Here is a 24,404-nt window from a genome sequence, read left to right on the forward strand (position 1 = left end):
AATATATGTACACACGTGGAGAGAGAGAGCAAATGTGGCCAAATATTAACAGTTGCCCAGCAAAATGACGTTCAAACTCCTCACAATTCAGCTTCACCTCCTCAGCACGTTCTTCTGGTTTTCCTCATCTTTCAAAGTACCATGTGTACAATTATTAATCACCACTGGTTGAGTATGTACTGTATACCCTGTGCCAGTGGCAGACCCTTTACAGACGTCATATGTAATCCTTACACTAATCTTTCATGGTTGATGTTTTTATACTCATTTTACAGAGAAGAAAAATGACTCAGAGCGGCCAGGGAATTAATTGGTCGTAGGGCCACTTAAGTCCACATCTGGCTCCAAACTCATACTCTCTGTTGCATCCTGCTCTATCTTGAATTATATACAGTGTTCCAGAAACGGTCTGGAAGGTACTTACCTGCGTGTACACACACACACACCCCCTAATGAATTTTATATATATTAGTCTAGAAACCAGGTGGCCTTTGGATGAGCCATTTCTTTCTAAGCCTCAATTTCTTGATCTATAAAATAAGTTTATTTTAAAATTTCCAAAATCCCTTTTATTTTTCTGAATGACATTTGATGCCTTTGATTCTCCTGAGGCTTTCTTGAATATTCTATGTAAAGGGAAACACAAAATTCTCCTGCCACTCAGGTGAGTGAACAGGTCCATTGAAAGGAATGTATCCCCACTCCTGTGTGCTGTCACCAGGTGCTTTACCTCCGTGTCTTACTTAATTCCCATTTTGCAGATGAGAACACTGAGGCTTGGAGAGGGCAGTTCTCCCAAGCTCCCAAGGGTCCTTTGCTAAATGCCTGAGTTGTACGCAGAGGCTTCAGCTTAGGGGGAGCCTGTGGCTTCCCTGACTGCATTTGCACGTGGAGGCATCCTCACCACTGCCACCTTCCCACACCTCTCCCCACCACTGAACGCCACCAGAGTCCCAGACACACAGTAGAGATGATCCCTTTACTTAGAGTTCTGTCACCAGCCAGCTTTGTGACTTGACATGTCAATTCTCCAGACTGCAGTTAAATTTTGATGACCCCTAAGGTCTTTCTCAGCAAAGATGACTCTTTCAATTCCCGGGGAACTAGAGGCTGGCCAGTAGGTGTTTGGATTCCTGCTGACCCCAGGGACAGACCCGTGCTCAGCAGTCCCCATGAACACTGCAGAGCCTGGGGGTCGTACCCAGAGCCCAGGCTCTTGTCTGCGTAGATTGTAAAACAAGGGTATATACAGGTTAAAGAGCAGAGGAGGACCTGAGAAATGCAGGGATCCTGAGGAACTGAGGTTCAGGGAGGAACAGAGGTGCATGCGCCCTGATCTTGAGGCTCCCTGCCTTGGTAAAGTCATTTATATTCACCGAGTGGCCCCGTCCCTGCACCGCTGTATTTAATTCTGGGTATGGTATAAATAGGCTTGGCGCTGTGGCAGAGCACACCACCCACCACCAAGTTTCCTTTTGGGACATCAAACCTGAGCCTTTGATTCCCTCTAGTGGCTCAAATCCACAATGTTCGTTCGTAACTGATTCTTTGCATTTATTTATTTGATGTAGAAAAAATGCCTACTGTGTGCTCAGATTGGTGCTGGGTCCTCTAGCCTTGCCGGGGCTGTGGGACCCTGGCTTCATTTGCGCACTGTTGTGTCCAGTGGAAGGCGATTGAGGTGGAAGCCAGAGGTCCTCCTTACAGGCACTGCTCAGTACAGTGCAAGCCGGCTCCTTTCCCTGCTGCTCTGTTGCTGCTTTATGGAGGCTGAGGAAAGATGGGTTTTTACATGTTATTTCTGTCACTAAATGAGTTTTCGGACCTTGGGCCGACTCCTTTATCCCCAGATCTGAGTTTGCTCATTGGTAAAATCAGTGCATGGGTTTGATTCAAATCAATCCAACAGGTATTTTTTGAGTATCTGCAGTGTGTGAGAGCCGGCCTGAGTGCTTTGGGCATGCAATGCTGAATGGAGCTTAATCTCAAGGAGCTTATGAGCTAATGGGAGAACCAGACATCCAGGAAGCCACATAAAACAAAGGGCCCAGGGTGGGGCAGGTATAGCTCAGTGACAAAGTGCGTGTTTGGCATGCGTGAGGTCCTGGATTCAATCCCCAGTACCTCCATTAAAAAAAATTTGTTTTTAAGGTATTATATCTACTTTTTAAATTTTTTTTAAAAAGGCACAGCAGCATAGCATGGCTGTCTGAGTGTGAGCTTCGCAGTGAGACAGATCTGGGTGGAGCCCTGCCCTGCTTCTTCCTAGCTGTGTGATACTGGGCAAGTTGCTAACCCGCTCTTCTCATTTCCTCAGTAGACTTGGGTAATAATCCTTTCTGCATAGAGTTGATGCTCAGCGTAGAGACATACCACTGGAAGTGCTCACGACACAGAAATAACAGAAACCTTCCTGAGAACGTCAGTGAGACCCCACGATGGGCTTATCCTGTGGGTTCTGAGCCCTTTCTTAGGCTCAGCAGACTCCTTGTCTCCTTTCTTTGCCACGAGCTTGGGAACCCACCTGCTGCTTCTCTCAGAGCCTCTGAGGGCTCTAACCCTGAAAGAGAATCACAATCTCCCCTGCTCCCTTCCTCCTTATTTCTCTCCCCTGCAGGCAAAAGCTGGCCCTTTTCCTTCCCACTGATTGGCTGCTAATTGGTTTCGGGAAATGAACAGGGAATAAGAGAGGGAGTTTGTGTGCTTCTGTTAGTCACGATCCATCCTCGGTTCTCAGTGCTTAAAGCCCTTCTGAAGTGACAGAGTGAGTTCTCTGCAGGAGAGAGGATGTCACACAAACCCTGGACCTTGGGAAGGTTCCAGCTTAGAGGCTGTATGATCCTGTTACATTGTGAATGGCTTGAAAGAGACCATTCTTCACACTGAGCTTCTTATTACTGTGTAAGGAGGTGGAGGAGGATCAGGGCTAAAGCACACCTTGAATGCCAGACACGTCATACCGAGAATCAGGTGAGGTACCATCATACCAATTCATCAGTCATCAGTACTGTAGATTTCATAGTCAGGGACTGAAAGAGATCAACAGGAAGGAGAGAAGGTGAACTTAGAATCTAAAGTTGCTGGGAGAAGATGAAAGTTAGAGGTAAAGAAAGCCAAAAGTGGGACTGAATCCCTATTGGCCAAAGAAATATTGGATGCAAGAAGGGACAGGATCCAAATGTGGTAACTCAGAATTTTGCTTTGGATAGAAAGTGCTGCTTCCTATTTTGAAGCCATATGATATGAAACTACAGAGAACGACGCCAGAAGTTGGGGGGATAAGAGAACATGTGTTTGAAAGCAGGAAGTGCCTATAAGAGCCCACTTGTTCCTGGAGGCACTGCCGCATTGACTCATAGTTCGGTGAGTGTAGCTTGTCTTTAAGAAGGATCTGAGGAGTGAACTGGTATCTGGAGCCTGTCCTGGGAGGATGCCAACTCCTGTCTCCCCTTGTGGTTTCCGTCCTTTTTGGAAACCTTTGCTAGTCAGAGAGCAAAAGGTCAAAAGACACAGTTGTTGACCTGAGTGATTTCATTGTTCACAAAACCCCAGTCAGGTAGGAAAGAGGGGTGTTAGTAAGAGTGTAATTTGGGGGGCGTTAAGGAAGAGATGATGGATTCAGTTAGTGGAGGATCCAGTGTGAGACCTGGCACTTGCGGTACTTCTGGTCTAGGATTCTTCCAGTACCTTTGCCCACAGAAACATCCAATAATTATTAGTTGTAACATTTGCTTCCCACACGTTGCCATCCAGTTTCTGCATCACTCATCAGAGGTTTTCCTCTTCCAGTTTCCTACTGTGTTGGAACTTTGGGGACTCACACTGAGATCAAGAGAGTGGCAGAGGAAAAGGTCACTTTGCCCTGTCACCATCAACTGGGGCTCCCAGAAAAAGACACACTGGATATCGAATGGCTGCTCACGGATACGGACGGGAACCAGAAAGTGGTGAGTGTGCACTGGCCAGGGTCCCGCCACCTCTCTTCTCGTCCCCCACGCCTCCCCTAGTCCCCCAGTCTCTCTCGTTGTGTCAGAAAGCGACAGACCTGCTCTTCCATCTGGCTTACTGCTGACGGACTCCAGACACAAAATCATAAACCAGAAAGGTAGTGGGTGGTGAGGATAAGAGAGTCTGCGTTCCTTGGCCAAGCAAGAGAGCCATCTCTCCTTTGCCCAAGGAGGGAGCTTGAACTAGTGGTGTCTTTCCTCTGAAGGGAACTGAGATGCAGCCGCTTGATTGCCTAGTCCCGTGGGCCAGACTGTATAGCCTGCTCCTCTTCCTCCTCTGAAACCATCACCACCTGCCAATGCTTAAGCGTCGCGCGGTCATGACTTCTGTGTAATATGATGAAGAACATATGATACAGAGGAACAAGTACAGGACATGAACGGAAATGCTGAACACATGTATAATTGGTTGGCAAAGGAACTGATACTGATTCTAGAGGTGGAGAGTAAAGGAGCTGGCCCTGGGTCTCCGTGCTCAGGTTCGGCAGAGCCACCATGACGGTCTGGTGGTTTCTGTGAGCTTCTGGCCGTGTGAACAGAACTTGGAGCACCCTGCTCCTGATGACCCACTGGGCTGGCCTTGATCAGCCAATGAGAACTGAGGGGCCTACTGTCACTGTCCTTTCTGCCTCGGCTGCACGCAGCCTCTGTGCCTTTCCTCAACCTAGGTTTTCTCTTCTCACTCCCTTTACCCACTGACTTATTTTTAAAATCTCTTTGTTGAAAGAGGGGGGGAAAAAAAAGACCTACAAAAGATTGCTTTGGCAGTTTGGGGTCTTTTATGGTCCCATATAAATTTTGGAATTGTCTGTTCTAGTTCTGTGGAAAATGTCGTGAGTATTTTGACAGGGGTTGCATTGGATCTGCAGACTGCTTTGGGTAGATGGCCATCTTGATAATGTTGATTCTTCCAATCCAAGGGCACAAGGTATCTTTCCATTTCTTTGTATCATCTTCAATTTCCTTCGTCAGCCTTTTTACAGTTTTCAGAGTATAGGTAACCTCCGTGGTTAAATTTATTTCTAGGTATTTTGTTGTTTTCGATGCAATGGAAACGTTTATGCCAGTTACACAATTCTGGTTTTTGAATTGAAAAGAAAAAAAAAAGTGAACGAAGGGCCGCAAATGGCAAAATATCCTTCTTTCTTATGGATGAATTGTATTCCATTACATATATATGCTGCCTGTTTATCCATTCATCTACTGATGTGCACTTAGGATGCTTCCGTATCTTGGCAATTATAAAGAATGTTGCTGTTAATATCGGGGTGTATGTATCTTTTTGAATTATTTTGTGGTTGGCTTTATTCCTTTAATAACTATATAAGTTTAAAAAGCTAAAGCTCTAAACGTTCTTAGAAACAATGAACAGTACATATATGTAAATTTATAAAATATGTGCAGAAAAAAATCTTTTTTGAAAGTTTCATGATTAAAAAAAAATCTATAACTGAGGGAAGGTGACTTTAAACTTTCCTTCTTCTTCAGAACTTTCTTCTTTTCCTACTACAAAGTGAAAAGTTGCCCTCTCCTCTCCTCTGTCTGTACCACTAATTTCATTAGAGGGTTTGTGCGGAAAGACGTGCAGGTTTTCGCTGAAAATAAAATTCAGGCTCACTGTTGGCGCTGAACTTGCTCCAGCGGTGGCCTGCATCACCTTGTTATTTTGATACCACTTGTCATTTTGTTCTTATAGTTCATCACCCCGCGACTCACCCTATTCTCTCTAAAGCAAGGTCACCTTAACCTTAGCGTGTTTATTCCAGCCACTTTGTAATCAATCCTAGACATGATACTCTCAGCTCTGAATGAAGTAAATAAAAGCCCAGGTTCCTCTAATAAAAACCTAAGAATGATGCCACTCATCTAACTTTTACCCAAGTGTTTCATTTAAACTAAAGAAAAAAAGAGTTGCTTGGTTATGTAGCCAAGTGGACCTAAGGGCTGATTAAAGAAGGCGACTGATACAGCTTCTGGTAGCTCTTTGATAAGCAGTCATAGTTCCCTACTTTTATCTTCAGTTAATGACCTGATGTTAAGGACTGTCATTTAGTCAGTCATTCAGATGATGTGAATTTACTTGGCACTTACTGTATGCCACGGTAGGCGCTGAGGTGTAATAGCGAACAAAATATCAGAGTCCCTGCCATTTTGAAGCTTACCGTGGAATGACATTCAATAATTAAAAAAAAAAAATTTTAAGTACAAAGCAATAAATATTAGCTACATGCTGGGCACAGATCTGTTTGGCACATATTATCTCATTTAACTTAATCCTCATAACTAGGATTATTAGTGCCATTTTACAAATAAGGACCCGAGGCACGTGCACATACACATACAAGGTTAGAAATTGCTTAAAGTCACCCATTTTTGACATTAGGCACTATGACATCAATACCTGGGCTATTAACCACTAGCTGCATTATCTTCATAAATAACTTGAAATCAGAACATGTGCTATATATGGAAATAAGAAGAGGATGGGGAGAAAAGTATTCCAGACAGACCTAATTGTGCAAAGACCCTGATGCTGGGAAAAGTTTGGCACTATTGGAAGTTCTAAAAGATCAAGAATCAATTTAGTTAAATTTAATAAATATTGGATTCCCACGATACACACTCTCTCTTTTATAAAGGAGCTCCTAGAACAGATACATATCACAATAGAGATACGCAGAGTATTCTAGATGAAAACAAAGGAAAAGCCACTGGCCAAGAAGAGTTGGAGGAGGGGCGAGGTCAAGGTGTGCTTCTTGTAAGAAGGCATGGTTGACCTTCACGTTGCCAGAAGGCTCTGCCCTGAGGAGCTCACAAGCTGGGAACTCCTAAGCAGCTGGTCTGGGTGGAGTGCCAGTGGGAACCTGTGCAGGCTGCAGGACCTGAAATGGAAAGGTCTTGCCTACCTACTAGGGAGCTTGGAATTTTTCCTAGAATGTCATGGCGTTCTTGAAGGATTTTCAGAGAGAAAAGGGCATCTTTGCATTGTAGAGTGATCACTCTGGCACTGTGTGGCACGCTGATCTATGTGTGGCACGCTGTTTTAAGGGGGACTCGTGTAAAAAAGCAAGATCAGTTGAACAGTTTCAGGCTTAAACGCCAGTCGTGGGTAGCTGGAATAACAAGCAGTGGGTAAAGTTGCCAAAGCTTGTTAATTGCCAGGGTGCTGGGAGTAAGAGTGAGAGGGACCGAGAAAGAAAATACAGGAAGGGTTGGAACAGATGTGGTGCCTAAACAAAGACCTGGATCCCAGGTCTGAACAGAAACATTTTCACCCCTTTTGTCTCAGATGTGCAGATATGCAGGGAACATTTAGGGGTAGGTATGAAGCCCCAGGAATATTTGAATTTCAGCCTAGACAGCGTGGCCATTAGAACTCGAGAGCTTTCTTCCTGTTTCTAGAGATGGAAACAGAATTTCCAAAGTAAGAGTGAACAGCTCCCCCAAGGTGAGTCATGAACACACAACAGAAATCTTTCCCCTCTATTTTCCCGAAAATATGGAGAGATCAGGACAGAGATGTTCCAGTTCCCATGCTAACCCTCTTGGCCACTCTTTCACCTCTTCCCTTCCTCTTTGGCTTTGAGTAGGAAAAATCTGGACCTAAAACATAGAGTGAGGGGTCTCCATCCATCTTCTTCAAGGCAGTTTCACAATTGCTACGCAGCGCGTGGCACGTGGAGCAACTGCCAGGAAGTTAAGCGGATCCATCTGTTCCATCCTAACAAATTGTCCTGCCTTCTCTCCCTAAAAATGCATCCGGAGCAGGTCCACCAGGAATGTCGTAAGACAGGCAGCCCCACAACAGCTGTGATTCATATATTTAATTTCTTGTTTGTTTGCAAAAGGATTAAATTTAGGTGCATTGTTCCCCCATTGCACCCAGATTGATCAACGGCTTTGTCTCAGCACTATGCTCCCTAGAGTTAAAGACAGAGTAGAACAGAGAGACACACAAGCAGCTGAGATTCAACGTAGATCTGAAAAAAAAAAAAAAAATTAGCCAAATTGCACAGCTGTAACTAAACCCCAATCCATGTCAGAAGTGTTGTGAAAATCTCATGTTTAATAAGGGTTATTTAATTATATAAAGATTATCTTGGAGTTGAAGAATCTCCGCTTTCCAAAGATGTTAAATACTTACCTGTAGTTATTGCTTTTTCCTTCGTAAGATATTAGGACAGGATTTGGGGGAACGGGAGGGAAAAGCAATGCACCAGGGAAGCCTGTAGACACTGAAGGTGACCCTCAAGCTTGATCTTGAGGTCTGAGTAGCTACTGTTGAGGTGAAAACAAAAGAAGGAGAGGCAGTTCAGAAGGGGGAAGACTGTGTGATCTAAGACAAAGACACATCAGAGGGCGCTGTTCAGAATCACGGGCCTCGAGTTTGGGCCAAGAAGAGGCGTGGTCCCACATTCAGAGCATCAGACTGCAGACCACAGGGTGTGCTGGTGATGAGAAACAATAGAGGCTTTTAGCCAGGCAAGCTTTGCTGTACGAATGGATGGAACGGTGAATATTGTGGGGTAATGGGATGGACAGTTTTGGAAACCTACTGGGCTTTCTTGAACCCAGAATCAGTCTAATAAAAGTGATCCTGAGCACTTACTATCTCATTCCCACAAAAATGCTATGAAGTAGCTTATCCGCATTTGACCAGTGAGGACCTTAAAGTTTAGAAAGGTTCATTACAGACAGCTGTACGTGGAGGAGCTCCTGTTTGAATACAGAAGACCATTAACTTCAGCTCTCTTAGTCACTGTGCCCTGGTGTAGCATTTTTTCAAAATTAGGACTCCGAGTGGGGAGTGTAGAGCTCAGTGTTAGAGCATGTGCTTAGCATTCATGAGGTCCTGGGTTCAATCCTCAGTACCTCTGTTAAAAAGTAAATAGAAATATTTTTAAAAACCTAACTATCTTCCCACCCCAAAAAATGTTTTTTTAAAAAAACACCCAAAAACACATCACCAAAATTAAGCCTCAGTAGTGGATCATAAGCGACCAGATGTTTTGTTTTAACATAGACTAGAAAATACCAGAGTATATTGCACATACAGTGTTTCATGACACTTATGTTTCAGTTATCTATGTGTATGCTCTGTGTGTGCTGGGTTATGAAGAAAAATCTATTTCTTAATTGAACCTGTTCAAAGTTTGAAAGCTTCTAGGGTGATGAACTTCCAACAGCCCAAAGCAGACAGATTCAACTCTGGACCACACCTCTTAAGGCTCTCCAAAGTCAAAAGCACCTTTGAAGACAAAGGTATCCTCGGATATTAATCTAAATATTAAAATGGACAAGGAAGGAATCCCCTAGACCACAAAGGTCACCAGCCTCCCACAGCCCACAAAACCCCAAAGTCCCTAAAAATCCCCCAGCTCCTGACTGATATCCAGGTGTAGAATCTCTTCATTCTTCTTCAGAAGCACACACTGCCTTCCTCATAGGTGATTATGCACCTACATAAATGTAGATAAACATGAGAAAGTCAGAAGGAAAGAAAATCACATTAATTGAGTGCCTAATAAGAGTTCCATACTTACTTGTTCTACCTCCAAATATCAGCCCCCCACTCTCTGTCCTAGAGACGAGATAAGCTCTGAAACTTCCAGTTCTTTCCTGGTGCTAGTGTATTTCTTCCTCTCCCCATTGTCCCACCGGTTTGGCATTTCTATGGCAGCTCCTTCAACCCTGCGGGGAACCTATTCTTCCCACCAGTGAAACAGGATGTGGGGCCAAGCACACTGTTTGTTGTTTAAAACAAAGTACCCTACCGGGAAAAGAAGGCTGGGCGCCTAGCCCTTCCTGGTCTCCGTCTAAAGCACAGGGCTTTAAGCTGCACGCTAGGAACCCTATGGCATTATTTGCAAAATAGTATGTTCTGTACATTTTTCTAGGTCAGAGTTCATAGGTTTTAATCTGATTGGGAGAAAAACAAAAAGCGGTGAGGTGGGACTAAGAAATTATTCAGAAATGGTGCTGGCCACGGCCTGGCACAAGAGGCTGGTTGCATTTTAAGGGATAAGAATAGGACAGAAACCTCTGCCTGGCCCTAGGAGCTCCCCCTGGATTGCCCGGCCTCAGTGGCAAACGCAGTCGTTAATTAGTGACTACAGGAGGGCCCCACAGAGCTACCCCATTCTACGGGATTAAACAGCAGGGCCCCAGTTTCAGATTAAGATATATGTACCCAGATTGTAGAAGGCATTCTACAAATATTTATTAAACCAAAGAACAGCCTCAACTCTAAGCAGTTTGTTGGCGAGACTACTTCCGTAATCTTAAACTTTTCACTGTCATCATGCTGCCTTTTTTTCCCCTAAACGCAGGGACTTAATATTTGTTAAGTGTTTAGAACGGTGCCTACAACAAAATAAACACCACGTAAGTGTTTGCTAAGTAAAAACAAAATCCCTGACTGGGTGTATTGTATTGTGTTGATGGTTTTTCATTTCTACATCTAATTCGTTCAATTCAGTTCAACATTGCAGTTCCACACCTCCCTGAGCACAGAGCCGAGCCCTGTGCTGGCAGGGGAGTCGCTCAGCAGTCGCTGAGGGAAGGAACAGTGCCCTTCACAAACATCGGCTCTCAGACTTGACTCTTATTACAAGCCTGAGAAGTTGGGAGGGTAAGGACTGTTACAGTAGTTTTCTTTTAATACGTGGCGGAAATTAGACCTAATTCATCTCCAGATGACTTGGACTCTAACCCTTTCAGACTTGCAAAAGTGAAGGCCTCGTCCAAGATGGATTTCAGAGCTCGGATCTGAACTCAAGATTCCAGGAGCTAAAGTCTGCTGGCCCTCCTCCCAGAGCTTTCGGCTTCTACTGAAAAGAATGCAGAAATTCAAGACAAGGGGTGGGGGTATATAGCTCAGTGGTAGAGCGTTTCCCTAGTACCTCCATTAAAAAAAAAAATTCAAGACAAAACATGGGCCTGTGTGTCAACACTGGCCATTTGACTGAAATCATGCATTTCCTGTACTTCCCAGAATTTTTCTCAGCATGAAGACGATGCTCAGGAGGCTCCTCCCTTTGGTGTAAACGGAGTGGGGCAGGAGGGAGTTTTCAGGCTGGGTTGGGGAGACAGCCTCAAGGCTCTGATAACGAGAAGAATTCCATCTCTTGAAGGCGGTTTCCCTGCCCCTACTCCTCCGAGGCCTCCTCCCTTGGTTTGTAGTCTCCCTGAAAGCTCATCCGGGCGACTCACTGAGTCTCGGAGAGAAGGCAGGAAGAAGGGAGTTGTCATCCAGAGGTCAGGCTGGACATGTGAGCAAAGGCTGGACTTGAATGTTAAGCTAAAGGGTGGGATCAAGACAAAAGTCTTCAGGAAAAATGAGTGAAACTGGAATGAAGTTGCAGCATTTAGTTAACAGTAAAGTGCCGGTCCTGCTTCTTAGCTGCGAAAAACGTATCAGAGTAAAGTGAGGTGTTCACATAGAGGAAGCTGGGGGAGAGGTGCAAGGACTCTCTAAACTGTCTTTGCAACTTTCCTGTAAATCTAAAACAAATCGAAAGTTAAAGGTTCGTTTCAATTAAGAAGAAAACAAAACCAAGATGTCATTTATTTCACTCCAAGGTTGGTGGTATTTTACCCAGATTCGCTTACAGACCTCCTACACGCATGGTCTCACTTTCCCGTCTGTGTTCTTGGTCTCTGTATTCATGCCCTCGGCCCTCTTACCCAGTCTCCTGCTTTAAAGGCCATCCACACGCTGATAATTGCCAAATGCCTGTTTCCAGTCCAGGCCTCACTCCTGAACAGCAGACCCTTCCATATGCACCTGCTGACTCCACACCTCCTTTGGGTGTCTAACGGGGATGTCAAAGGGAGTAAATCCAAAACTACACTCCAGACCCCCCTCCCAACTCAACACACTCTGACCCCAAACTTGCTCTGCTCGGTCTTCCTCCCTCTTGGTCAAGGGCAGTTCTCTCCCTGCAGAGGCTCAGGCCAAGAACCTGGGAGTAGTCCCTGACCCCTTTCTTCTCATGCCCTGAACATACATTTAAATAAGGTGATCAGTCAGTCTAATGGGAAATCTAGTTGGTTCTATCTTCAAAATACTTTCAGAATCTGATCACTTCTGATCACTTCCATTGTTTTCACTCCAGGCCGTCTTAGATCTCTCACCTGGATCTTCACTGTGGTAGCTTCCTGACTCGTTTTCCTGTATCCACTCTCAGCCTCCTACAGCCTATTTTCAAAACATCAACCAGTCATGATACTCTTCTGCTCAAAACCCTCTAACTGCCCTCCCCCTTTTTCCCTCAGAGTAAAAGCCATCATCTTCACAGTGGACCACGAGCCCCTTAGGTGACGTGGCCCCACTGCCTGATGTCACCTGTCATCCGCCTGGTTCTCTCCAGCTCCCTGGCCTCTTTGCTGCGCCTCAGACGTGCCAGGCATCCTCCCACCTTAGGGCCTTTGCACTGGCTCTTCCGTCTGCCTAGAACTCTGTTCCCCTATGTAGTTCCAAGACTGGTTCCAAGTCTCCTTCAAGTATTTGCTCTAATTTCATCTTCTGGTGAGGTCTACCTTGATGACCTTAATTAAATTGCAGTCTCTCCCTGGCCCACAGTCCACCTTCCTGGCTCTATTATTTTCATAGTATTTCTCACTGTCAAATCTGCCATATAATGTTCTTCTATGTCTGTTTCCCATCACTGGAATACATGCTCCTCAAGGGTTGGGATTTTTACATGTTATGCTCACTGATACCGCCAAGCCCCTAAAACAGGTGCTGACACATTGTGGAGGCTCAAAATTGGTTGAATAAATGACTGTCATCTTGGATCCCTTTAGCTTAAGATTCAAGTCTGGCTTTTTCCTGCTACCCTCCTAGATTTTCAGGGTGCAGCACTGTAAACTAGATGGACAAAAGACAGGTTAACAAGAGGAGAGCTAACTGTTTATTAACCCATGCATTGTGTATGTATATAACACAAGGGAATACCCGGAGATGAGTAACTCAAGGGGGTGGTTAGAATTAGGGCTTTTTATACCTTACTTAGTAGACAAAAGGGAGGGGTAGAAAGGGCACTTTTGGAAAAGAAAATGACTTTTTCAAAAGATAAATGGGCCCTTAGAAGAACAGATGGGAGATATGCTAGTTTGTGACAATGTCTGTCTGGGTGTGATGCCAACTTCTGGTCTCCCGGAAGGAACGATTAGAGTTGCCCTGGGAAAGGAGATTTATGGACACTTGAATTCTTCTGGGAGGCTCTGCTTTTACGCTGATAAGGGATTTCAGGAGCTCAAATGCCTTCAGTTGAAATTAATCCTATGCATATGTGAAGTGGTGTATTTTGGGGTGACGTGCTAGTCCCCAACAACACTTGTAAAACTCATTTCTTTGTATTGCTATCATCTCTAGAACAGTGCCAAGTGCAGAGTATGTTTTTAATAAATGTTTATTGAATGAAGGACTGTGAGGTTGCAAAATAGCCTAGCCAAAGACAGTCAAGGGCAACTAATGTGTATTAAAATCAGAATTAGCCCGAAGGGTCTCCTGAACCGTGCCCAGAATCATAGAAGGGGGATCCAGGAAACTGCTCAAAGTCTTGTCTTTCACAATTTCTCCTCACATAAAAATGATGCCAAGAAATGCCATGGATGACAGTAAAGAGAAGAGACCATTCTTAGTCTGAGTATCATATCAAGGAAGGAGTTAACGCTGATTTGGGGTTTAAAAGAATGGATATGAATCCTTTATGTGGAGAGAAAAGGGAGTTTCTAAGTGAAAAAATGTTGTGAGCAAAGGTGTATGAGTACAAAGCAAGCACAGCTCACAGGAAAGCAAGGGAAGGAACGTAATGTGGACGCACCCAGGGATGTGAGGGGGACTAAACAGGAAATGAGGTTGGGAAAGTGATGCAGGGGTCATCTTGATGACCCTGGACTGAATCTGGTCATCATTCAGAGGTGGTGGGGAGCCATGAAAGGTTTTCAGTCTGGAAAAGAGCTAGTGTGAGTTTTACATGAGTATTAACTTGGCATTAAGGTACACTGTTATGTAGGGTAGATTGGATAGGACAGACATCTGCAGTGGCCAGGCAGCTGGAAATATAACACTGGAGCTCAAAAATGTGCTGGCGGTAGAGATAAGGATGTCAGAACAATCACAGTGGTGGTGTGGATTGAAGTGAGGGGGCAAAAACTGAAGACCTAAAACGTTTGAATGGTATTACTGGTTACAGGGTCTACCTCAATTTTCTCGTACTCGCTTCTCCCCCATTTTACCCCCCACACTACTGTGAGGTCCTCAGGGTAGGAACTGTGTCTTACTCCTGCTGGTTCTCCAGCATGCAGCACACTATGTGTGCTCAAATATTTGCTGGAGAAGAAAAAAATGCAGAGAAAGGAGAAAACACTTTTCTCAGAGAGGTGCTAAGGGCAAAATGGATGATACTGAAAAGTTTTGCTATACTGGTGAGAGAATTTATGGCCATTTTATAGGATGCTTCAAAGCTTTTCAGGAAAGCATTTCCTGAGCTGTAGGGAGTCATGTGATTGAGGATGGGTTACGGGCTTAACAGCCAAGTGAAACAATTTGGAACAGCTGCAGCTGAAAGTGTGCTGGGGGCTCCCATTGCTCGCCTGCCTTCTTTTTTAGTGCCCTTCTGTGTATCTGGAATGCTCCCTCTAGCGACCTTCTCCCTGCCTCTCGCATTTCTTTTTCAGTCTACTCATCTTTCAAAGCCTAACTCAAATGCCACCAACTTTTCTGGGACATTCTCTTGGATACTATTTCAAGTTAATCATTCCTTAATTTTCTATGTTTAAATTTCTCTCCTTGTTAATCCTACTAGATAATAAGTTACTTGAAGATAAGAAGAGGATTTTATGCATCTTAATAGCCTCCTCCTGACCTGATGGGGAGCAGTCATTCCATAAAAGTTTGCTGTTGTTTAAATCAAGTAAGTTTAGGAATATGACTAGTAAGTGGCAGGGAGGGCAAAACTGAAGTTACATAGCTTCAAGTCTTGGCAGACTAGATCAGCATGGTTTTGTCTGTGTGTGTGTGATTAACAGGAGGTGTTGGACTAAGAGAACCAGGAAAAGGTTCAAGAACTAGAGGTTGTGATGCAGGCAGATGAAAATTCAGTAAAAATCATGATTTTTTTTTTCTGTTGGGGAATCAACTTTGGTCTCCCCACCTGGGAAAACAAAGATATGGAGCTTATGTGTATTTTGTGGAAGGAAAGGATATAATTTTTTCCCACCTAACTAACTCTTATTAATCCACAGTGAAGCCAAAAAAAAAGGAGGGAAGTCTAACAGTGAAGCCTTGAGTAACAGACCTGGATTCTAATGATTAACTTCTGCTCTTTAACTTCAGCTGAACTCTTTATTTTCATAAAGACAAAACACATTTTTTCATTTCACGTTTTCTCCTTCATTTCCAAACTTTCTGAAAGCAGTCTATGAGCAGCACAATAAAAGGAGAGGTCACGGTGGTAACCAGAACAATGAACTGGATGGCTTTAGATAGCTGTGTCAAACCCTTCTTCTGCTGCCTGCCTGGGAAATGAGGATAGATAATGCATACTTGGAAAAACTGTGTGAGACATAAACCAGATGGAAAAGCACCAAGCACATGGGGTGTATGTACTTTGACCCGATCACATGCAGGTGGTAGGAAACTCAAAAGTTAAGAAGGTATGTGGGGATGGGGGGTAAGTCTCTGTCCTTCCTTAGCCTCCATTCTCTCACTTCTCCTGAGTCAACTCTGGAGACCATTCCGTGCATTTCCTTCTTTCCTGGACTTAGCTCCGAGATCTTCAGCCTCTAACTCACATTTAAAAGTCTTTTTGGGGGGTGGGTGGTACAGTCGGTGGCAGAGCGCATGCATGGCGTGCACATGGTCCTGGGTTCAATCTCCAGTGCCTCCCTTAAGGTGGGGGGCAAAAAGAAAAGTCCTTACCTATAAAATGGAAAGGTTCTGAGCACTTACTGAGACAATTACTACTTTATAGTTAAAATGCAACACAAATATGAGGTGTTCTTATTCTTAGAACAAACATACTGGATTTAACTTTGTTTAGAATAGAGGTCTCTTGGATTCTTAGAATCAGCCCCAGGTTTGACTGCTTTGTTCCATTAGGAGCATTCCCTTTCCTCATCTTGAGCTCAGCAAGAGAACAAAGCTGAGAGCCACCCTGCTTGACTCTGCCTCCATCTGTCCCTCAGGTGATCACATACTCCAGTCGTCATGTCTACAGTAACTTGACTGAGGAACAGAAGGGCCGGGTGGCCTTTGCTTCCAATTTCCTCGCAGGAGATGCTTCCCTGCAGATTGAGCCTCTGAAGCCCAGTGACGAGGGCCGGTACACCTGCAAGGTGAAGAATTCAGGGCGCTATGTGTGGAGCCATGTCATCTTAAAAGTCTTAGGTAAGACAGAGTGAGTGTCCTGGTAATAAATGCCTGGATCTTATAAATAAGGTCTCTGCGAGGGAGAGCCAGATGCGTCATGGTGGCGCAAGACTTCTTGCTCAACACTGTACTATACACAGGCTACCTAGTTCAGTTCCCTGGGGAGAAGTGTGTATGTTTTGTATTTTAACCATAATGAAACAAGGACAAATTACCACAATTTTCCATGGTAGCCCATTACTAAATTTAAACATCCTCTAATGTTTAAATGGCATCCTCAAACTGAACGGATCTCTCAGATCTGATTCCAATTTATTTCTGTTTTTTGACAGCAGGAGCTACCAAGTTCTATTTAATTGCTTCCAAGTTAATGAACTTCTGTCCCTGTTTCATTATTTGTAAAATCATACTCAATTTTCCTAAAATTTCCTATTATAAAAGTTTCTCTTCTTTGAGAAGTGGTGAGGGAGTTTCTGAGGCAGCCTCTGAAAATTACAACAGCACCACCGGAAGTAGCTAGATTTGGGTGTATATGTGTGCAGGGGATGGAAGTGGGTCTATTTCTGGGGGTGATGTAAAGCATGGCAAGGTAACAAAGAGCTACTGAATCTGCACTCAACAGTTGACCATATGGTTGGAGAAACAACTTAACATGTAGCTCTTCCATTGAATCAGGTGTTTGGAGATCTTTGATATTTATTTGTTTGTTATTTTGGCCAGTGAGACCATCAAAGCCCAAGTGTGAATTGGAAGGAGACCTGACAGAAGGAAGTGACTTGACTCTGCAGTGTGAGTCATCCTCTGGCACAAAGCCCATTGTGTATTACTGGCAGCGAGTCCGGGAGAAGGAGGGAGAGGATGAACATCTTCCTCCCAAGTCTAGGATTGGTAAGTCATCTTCCTACCAGTCTATTGAGACAACAGGACAGTCCTCTCTCTATGAATTCTAAATCTGATTTTTGTCAGCAACTCACAATATGACCTTGAATACACTGGTGGACCTCTTTGAACTTCCATTTTTCATCTCTAAATGAGTACAGAAAAACCTCTTTTCCTTTCTCAAATGGCAAAAATAAAAGTGGTAAAAAGATTAGATAGAAAGAGATTAGATAGAAATATATTATATGAATCCATTATATCTAATTACTGTTAGTATCCATTAAATATTCAGAATCTACAGTGACTTTTGAGGATGCACTACAATTTAAAAGCATGTTCACCTTTCTTCCCACATTCCAAAAAGGGATCGACTCTCTTGTCTCATCCTTACCAAATGTATTACAGAATCTTAGGTCAATGTTGCAATAAATTAAATGATAAATCTCAACCCTGCCATGGGGATTAGTCATTCTTTTTCCTTGTGTAGACTACAACCACCCGGGACGCGTCCTGCTGCAGAACCTCACCATGTCCTCCTCTGGGCTGTACCAGTGCACAGCAGGCAATGAGGCTGGGAAGGAGAGCTGCGTGGTGCGGGTGACAGTTCAGTGTAAGTACCCGAAGGGCTTGTCTGCTTTTGGTTTTGCAGGTGGTTCAGTGTAAAACATTTTTAATCACAAGTAAGGTGAAAAGCTTTATTTCCAGGACATGGCTAGCACTGAAATAAATTCAGTAGCTGCCAAGGTCTAGCCAACAGTTGTAGCTAACTCTATATTTATGAGTATATGTGATTTTCCAGCCCCCTAAAGAAATTATTATTATATCCAAAAGGGGACCAAATGGAGGTTTCCTTTATAAATGTAAATTTCCCTTACAAAAGGGTAACTTTTACTCTGTTTTTAGAGCTTCTCCTGTGTCTGCTGTTTCCCAAAAATAATCAGCTTAAAATAATCCTAATGTCAAAAAGCATATTTTGAGGTAGCATCCTTTTTTTTTAATTAAAAATTTTTTATTGAAGTGTAGTCGATTTACAATGTTAGTTTCAGGTGTACAGCAAAGCCAGTTATACATATACATTTTTTTTTCAGATTCTTTTCCATTATAGCTCTTTATAAGAAACTGAATATCGTTCTCTGTGCTATACAGTAGGTCCTTGTTGTTTATCTATTTTATATATAGTAGTGTGTGTCTATTAATCCCAGACCCCTAATCTATCCCTCCCTGGGGTGGCGTATTCTGCTCCCCTTCACTGTCAAGAGGGACAGTCGTACACCAAGAGAGGGCACGTGGGGTACTCAGGAAGAGCGATCCAAAGATCTGGAAACACTCATCTTGTCCAGAGCTTGTTTTTCAAGTCTGTGTATTTCTTAGCTTATGTTTGGTTTTACCTTTTGCTTTTGTTTCTGAGAAAACAGATGTACAAAGCATCGGCATGGTCGCAGGAGCGGTGACAGGGATGGTGGCAGGAGCCCTGCTGATTTTCCTCTTGGTGTGGCTGCTAATCCGAAGGAAAGACAAAGAGAGATACGAGGAAGAAGAGAGACCGAACGAAATCCGGTGAGCCTCCCTCCAAGCGCTCTCCTCTACTAGGCTGCCTTTCCAGGGCCAGCTCCACAATGACCAGCCGACGAAAATGCCAACCTCCTCTTAACCATGAATCTGTTAAAAGGATGATTCTGGTGTAAGGAGTTCCAGCCTAGGACAGACAGTCTGGTTTACCTTGACTTCACTGTGAAACTATCCACAACAGACTTAAAAGATAAGCTTCACATTACTTCTGATTCACCTCCACTTACAAAGGGCGCACAGGAAAGACCGGCCTAGCCGATGGGCCATAAGAGGGTTTATGCAGACAGACTCCAGATCTAGGCGAGGGCCCATTCTCCTGCTGGGCCAACAAAACACACACTGGCTGACAGACCACGAGGGCCCAGGAAATGGGGATGTTCCTATTTCCCTCAGGGGCTTTCCTCCAATGCTGATTCCAGCCCTCCAGCTTGATGATTGTACTGGGCCACCTCAGAAGGCAGCAGCCATGGTGGAAGTGCTCCAAATCCTGTAGTACTAACATTTATCTTTGCTGTCTTTTCTCTTCAGAGAAGATGCTGAAGCCCCGAAAGCCCGCCTCGTGAAACCTCGCTCCTCTTCCTCGGGCTCTGGGAGCTCCCGCTCGGGCTCGGCCTCCACTCGCTCCACGGCCAACAGTGCCTCTCGCAGCCAGCGGACCCTGTCCACCGAGGCAGCGGCCCGGCCCGGGCTGGCAACCCACGCGTACAGCCTAGTGGGGCCGGGGGTGAGAGGTTCCGAACCAAAGAAAGTCCACCAGGCTACCCTGACCAAAGCAGAGACCACACCCAGCACGACCCCCGGCCAGAGCAGAGCCTTCCAAACTGTCTGAGTTCGAGTGGACTGGACACCGTGCTTTCCCAGGAGTCAGGATCTTAGGACTCTTCTAGTCCTGGAAGCTCATCACCAGCCACACAACCCCCTCGAACCAAATGAGAGGTCACTGAAGGAGCCGCGACCACTGCACGGAACAGATTCAAATGAGCACGTTCCTCGTGGGACACCAAACAAGGAGAAGGATGAGCTGATCATCTCCAAAAGGGCATCTCACTGTGCCTTTGGACCAGAGTGGGGGGGAAGGTGGGGGCCTAAACTGTGTATCTGTGGACCAGGACCTGCGGTGAGAAAGGCTGGCGAAAGGGGAAGAGAACACTCTTAGAACTTCTCACTTGGGATGTTCTGTATCAGCACTTTGATTCACCATTGTCAAGAAGCAATGAGGTGTTGTTCATTAATTTTCTATGCATTTCTTCAAGCCAGTTGGATTACTGTGATTACTCAGAGTCAAGCAGAACACACAGCCTTATATTACACCTGTCTGCACCATGAGAAACTCCAAAAAAGGAAACAAGTCTTTTCTATCCTGACTTCATTCACCGTAAAGTTTGGATATTAATTTCAAGAGGAGTTGAAATAGTGGGAGATGGAGAAGAATGATTTTGTTTTTCCCACTCTATCCACTACTTATCTTATTATATTGAACCATAAAGGAACTAAAAATGGAGTCCAAAATGTGTGACAAAGGACTGAAAAACTTTCCATCTTAATGACATTCAGAGGGTCAATGACAAATATCAGAAATAAATGCTGGAATAATTGTGGATTGTCTCTCAAATGGATGTCTCTAAGGACTTCCCTGCTGGATCTCTCTGGAGCAAGAAAAGTCACTTAACAATGTCTTTAGAAAGAAGTCTTCTAGAGAAAAGAGACCTTTTAAGGATGCTGAAAGATCACCTGACGTAACCATCACAGCTCCTCTTTCTGAGAACGAATGCAATCAGAATGGCAAGACTGACTAAAGAGGGAGATCAGATCAATTTTCTCTGAATATATCAAGGAGTGACATCAGAGGTTCAGTTCTGCACCGAACTTGGAGCTTCCTCCATTTCTTTCATTTTAGGGGAGGGATGTGAATCTGGGACTTCTGTTGATTCTAGGCCTTACATTATCAAAAAGATCAGGGATTGCCAATATTATCCTGATGGCACTGCCACAGTCATTCCCTCCTGAGATGCTGAGACAGCGAGAAAGTCAGTATTTTCCCAGTTTAGTCTCTAAGGAAGCCGAGCTCTGGGCTGGAAGGAAAGGGAATTTACATTTAGGGACGAGATGAGGATAATTAGTGGGTGGCAGGAGAGATCCGGGTTAGTGCTTGTTGATATTGTTGCCATGTTGGAAAGAATTAGCGGAAATGATTCACCAGGAGAGCTCTCAGAAGAGCTGACTCATGGGAGAAGGTGTCTGAGAAATAAAAAGAAAGCAGCCTCCAATACAATAACTTGCCTTTCTAATAGTTTTGACTATTGTGCTAGTCAAATTCATCCTATGTCAAGAATGCCAAGCCCTAAACAAATGTCAAGAGATCACCACTGGTAGAGCAAAATGTTTATTATTAAAAGGGAAGCAGGCTATAGGAAAGAAAAAGTAGTGCTGAATATGGTGATGAAAGCCGTTTCTATAAAATGGTTATCAGGTGCTCAAAGAGAAAATGCTGATCTGGGATTTTGTCCCATTTCTCTGGTTTCCATGTCTACATCTAGTTCTCACATAGTGCAAATGCATTTCCTTCCAAAGTTCTTTAAGAAACAGGGATTTATCCTTGAGTGAAAGTTTCAGCTTGAGCTTTATCTTCCTCTAAAAAAAAAAAAGTTGGAAAGAGACATGGAGGCAGTATTGTAAAGAACGTCTGCCATTAGTTTAAGAGGGCTTGCGTATTTGGAATGCTTCTTACGCTAACACTGCCTCACTCTAAGATATCAACTCCTTACTTACTCCACTTTTTTATTCTTCTGGCAGTGTGGTATCCAGGCAACATACCACTTCTGCTATGTTATTCTGAGAATTCTCATTCCTAGAGTACCTGAGCCGAACAAGTACGCTATGCAGGCTGCAGCTGTACCACCACTAGCAATTTGCTCTCAGTATTTATTACCTTTGAACCTAAGGTTTCCTGCCTATGCCTCTGAAAGCAGGAGTCAGTCCCCTTTGCATGAAAAGGTATAGGTTATTTAAACGTGTTAGTTATTAGAAGACCAAAATAACAGTTGAATATTCAGATTATTTTGAAAATCTGTTCACTCTGGAAATCTACAAAAATGTCACAAAACAAATCAGTACCTGAAATCTGAGAAATTCTAGAAACTGAAGATCTTGAGGAGATAAGGTGCTGAAGTCTTAGCAATGACAGTGTGTCAAACTTTCAGATTCAGGTAAGACAGGCTCCCCGGCTTAAGATAAAGTGTACGCCATTACAGGTTTCAAACCACATTCCATTAACTTTGCAAGTCAAATAAATTCGATTCTTTAATATAAAACAAACAAGGATAAAATAAATGGTGGAAGAGAAAAAGTATTTGTAGGAAGAAGACAGAGATGGAATGATGGGGATGTTTAGACAGTAACTATTTTAATAAAATGCATACACTAAACTTAAACTGTCAAATAACCAAGTTGATGCCTCTGTTGTTACACTGTATAAAAACAATCTCAGAACTGCCATTGCAAAGACATATATAATTTTGCTTCATTTTTGGTGTTGTTTATATTTCAACTTTAATTTCTAAGTTGCCTTATAACTGGGATTCTGATCACAAAAATCAAATATTTATTACAGATGCATCTGTGTCAGCAACTTAAAAATAAATAAGTAAAGGTGATATGTAGGAGAGGCTGAAGCGTATATAACCTGCATTGGAAACTTGTTTATTAGCTTGCTGACAACTGAAGAACTCAGACTGAATATGCGCTATTATTTACTGACTTCGGTCACAAATATACTGAGTACTTTTTTCTCACAAGGCAATATACTAAGTCATGCTGGACATACCAAGTGCGGACAAAGTTCATGACAGAGTTTCTGCCTTTAAGGACTTTATCAAAATAACATTTACCAAGCAAATATTTTATGTCAAGGTGAAGTGCCTACCAAAAAGTACACATTAAGGGGGTCAAGGAAATCTAAAAGGTAAACACTATGAGATTCAAATAAATCTGAAGACATTTCAGAATTAAATGAGGTAACAAATGCAAAGAAATCAGAACAGTGCTTGACATGTAACAAGCACAAGTTATGATGGTAATCATAACCCTATTCTCTAGTCAGAAACCTAGGCCTCAGACTCCTCCAATGCAGTCCCAGGCACCCCAACGTGAAACTGTGCACTTAAAGTGGAGACATTTATCATAATCTGAACCCCAAATATATAAACTCTGACTCATCCTAGTTAATAAGAACATAGTCCAAATTTTAGAATGCATTTTGAAAGAGATCAGAAACAAAGGTTATCTGTTCAGCTTTCTTTAATTACCATTAGGTGAGAGACCCCAAACCAGTGGATTTGGGCCCGTTCTATTTTCCACTGGTTCAATGGTTTAAATGTCGGTAGTTCAGAGCTTAGTTACAAAAGCAGCAAAATGCAGGGTGTAGTTCAGAGATTGTACTCGATAAACTGCGTGCGGAGAGGAAGACTGCAGATACTAAAGAAAACTGAAAGAAGCCTCTGGCGGCACACATCTTCCTCTTTCCGCAGTTCGAGATACACGTGTTGCCAGAAAGGAAATTACTAATAATCAAGACCAAAGAAAATGGAATCAAGAGCTAGGTTCCACTGTAGCTCAGGCAGCTGTCTCTCTTCCCACAAATAACATCTCTGAAAATCATTTTTCCCTAACCCAGGAATGAATGATAAATATCTCAGAGAATTGTTTTGATGATTGAATGGTATAACAAATGAAAGCACTCTGTACCCTGTGAAAACATCACATAAAATGAACTTCTTGGGAGCTGGGGAGAAGTTAGGTATTTATCTCGACGGACTCAAGCCCAAATTTCCCCTGAAAAGGCAAATAAAGAAAGAAAATCCTTTCTTCAAATATTCGAATCTGTCTCTAGGCTTTACTGACTTTGAAAAGGACAAGGTATCCTCGCATTTCTGACAGCCTTTCTCACAGTCTGCAGACCTAATTCCAACCACGCCACTAAAAGTTCTGTTAGGCAGTCTTAAAAAACCTTTTCACCTATCTATGCACACTCATCTACTAAATAAATAAGAATATTACCTGCCCTGCCTGTTTGAGTGAGAATATTGGAAAGCATCCCAGTTACTGAGACGAAAGGCCCTTAGAATGACAAGGATCCAAATAAATACCTGCCACCATGCACCACAATTTAAGATTCTAGATTCCGCTGTTTTGTGCACGCATTTCAAGGCGTCTCTGCCTGATCTCGTCCTTAGTTTTTGATGAAACTTAAGGTAGGAAAGATACTACCTCATGTTACTGAAAATAAGGAGCTCAGGAAGTCTAAACCAAGGACACAGGGCTACCGGAACCGACGTTCCTAACGCCTGGCTCACTTATAAGGGAAAAGCTAGGTACCTTTTTCTTTTTTTTTTAAGCAAATAACTGAGAAGTGCGGGGTCTGAGCGGGTGGAGGAGGGGGCGAGCCAAGAAGCCGAACCTATTCTAGGCGATGGGAGGCGGGGGGTGGCGGAGGCATCTGGGCTCCGAGAAGGGAGTTCAGCCAGTTATTTCGCCGAGGGTCGGGATACAAGATCGGATGCTGGGAAATAACA

The 24,404-nt window shown here is 43.6% G+C and overlaps 1 protein-coding gene and 1 long non-coding RNA gene across 3 annotated transcripts in view; one reads left to right on the forward strand and one right to left on the reverse strand.

Moving 5' to 3' along the window:
- Positions 1–23,706, forward strand: part of CLMP (CXADR like membrane protein) — a 79,159-nt gene extending 55,453 nt beyond the window's left edge. For both annotated transcript variants that reach the window (XM_032472507.1, XM_032472508.1), the window contains exons 3-8: positions 3,790–3,947; positions 16,203–16,404; positions 17,107–17,274; positions 17,753–17,875; positions 18,681–18,822; positions 19,363–23,706. In XM_032472507.1, the coding sequence (XP_032328398.1) occupies positions 3,790–3,947; positions 16,203–16,404; positions 17,107–17,274; positions 17,753–17,875; positions 18,681–18,822; positions 19,363–19,663 (1,094 nt within the window). In that variant the 3' untranslated portion in view covers positions 19,664–23,706. The remainder of the gene's footprint in view (positions 1–3,789; positions 3,948–16,202; positions 16,405–17,106; positions 17,275–17,752; positions 17,876–18,680; positions 18,823–19,362) is intronic.
- LOC106729064 lies at positions 7,817–16,208 on the reverse strand. Its single transcript, XR_004316927.1, has 3 exons — positions 9,150–16,208; positions 8,152–8,285; positions 7,817–7,987 (listed from the first exon to the last, which is right to left on the reverse strand). It is a non-coding gene; the product is annotated as an uncharacterized LOC106729064 (long non-coding RNA).
- Positions 23,707–24,404: the final 698 nt, after the last annotated feature.

Source organism: Camelus ferus, chromosome 33 (assembly GCF_009834535.1).
Source record: "Camelus ferus isolate YT-003-E chromosome 33, BCGSAC_Cfer_1.0, whole genome shotgun sequence".
NCBI classification, from domain to species: Eukaryota; Metazoa; Chordata; class Mammalia; order Artiodactyla; family Camelidae; genus Camelus; species Camelus ferus.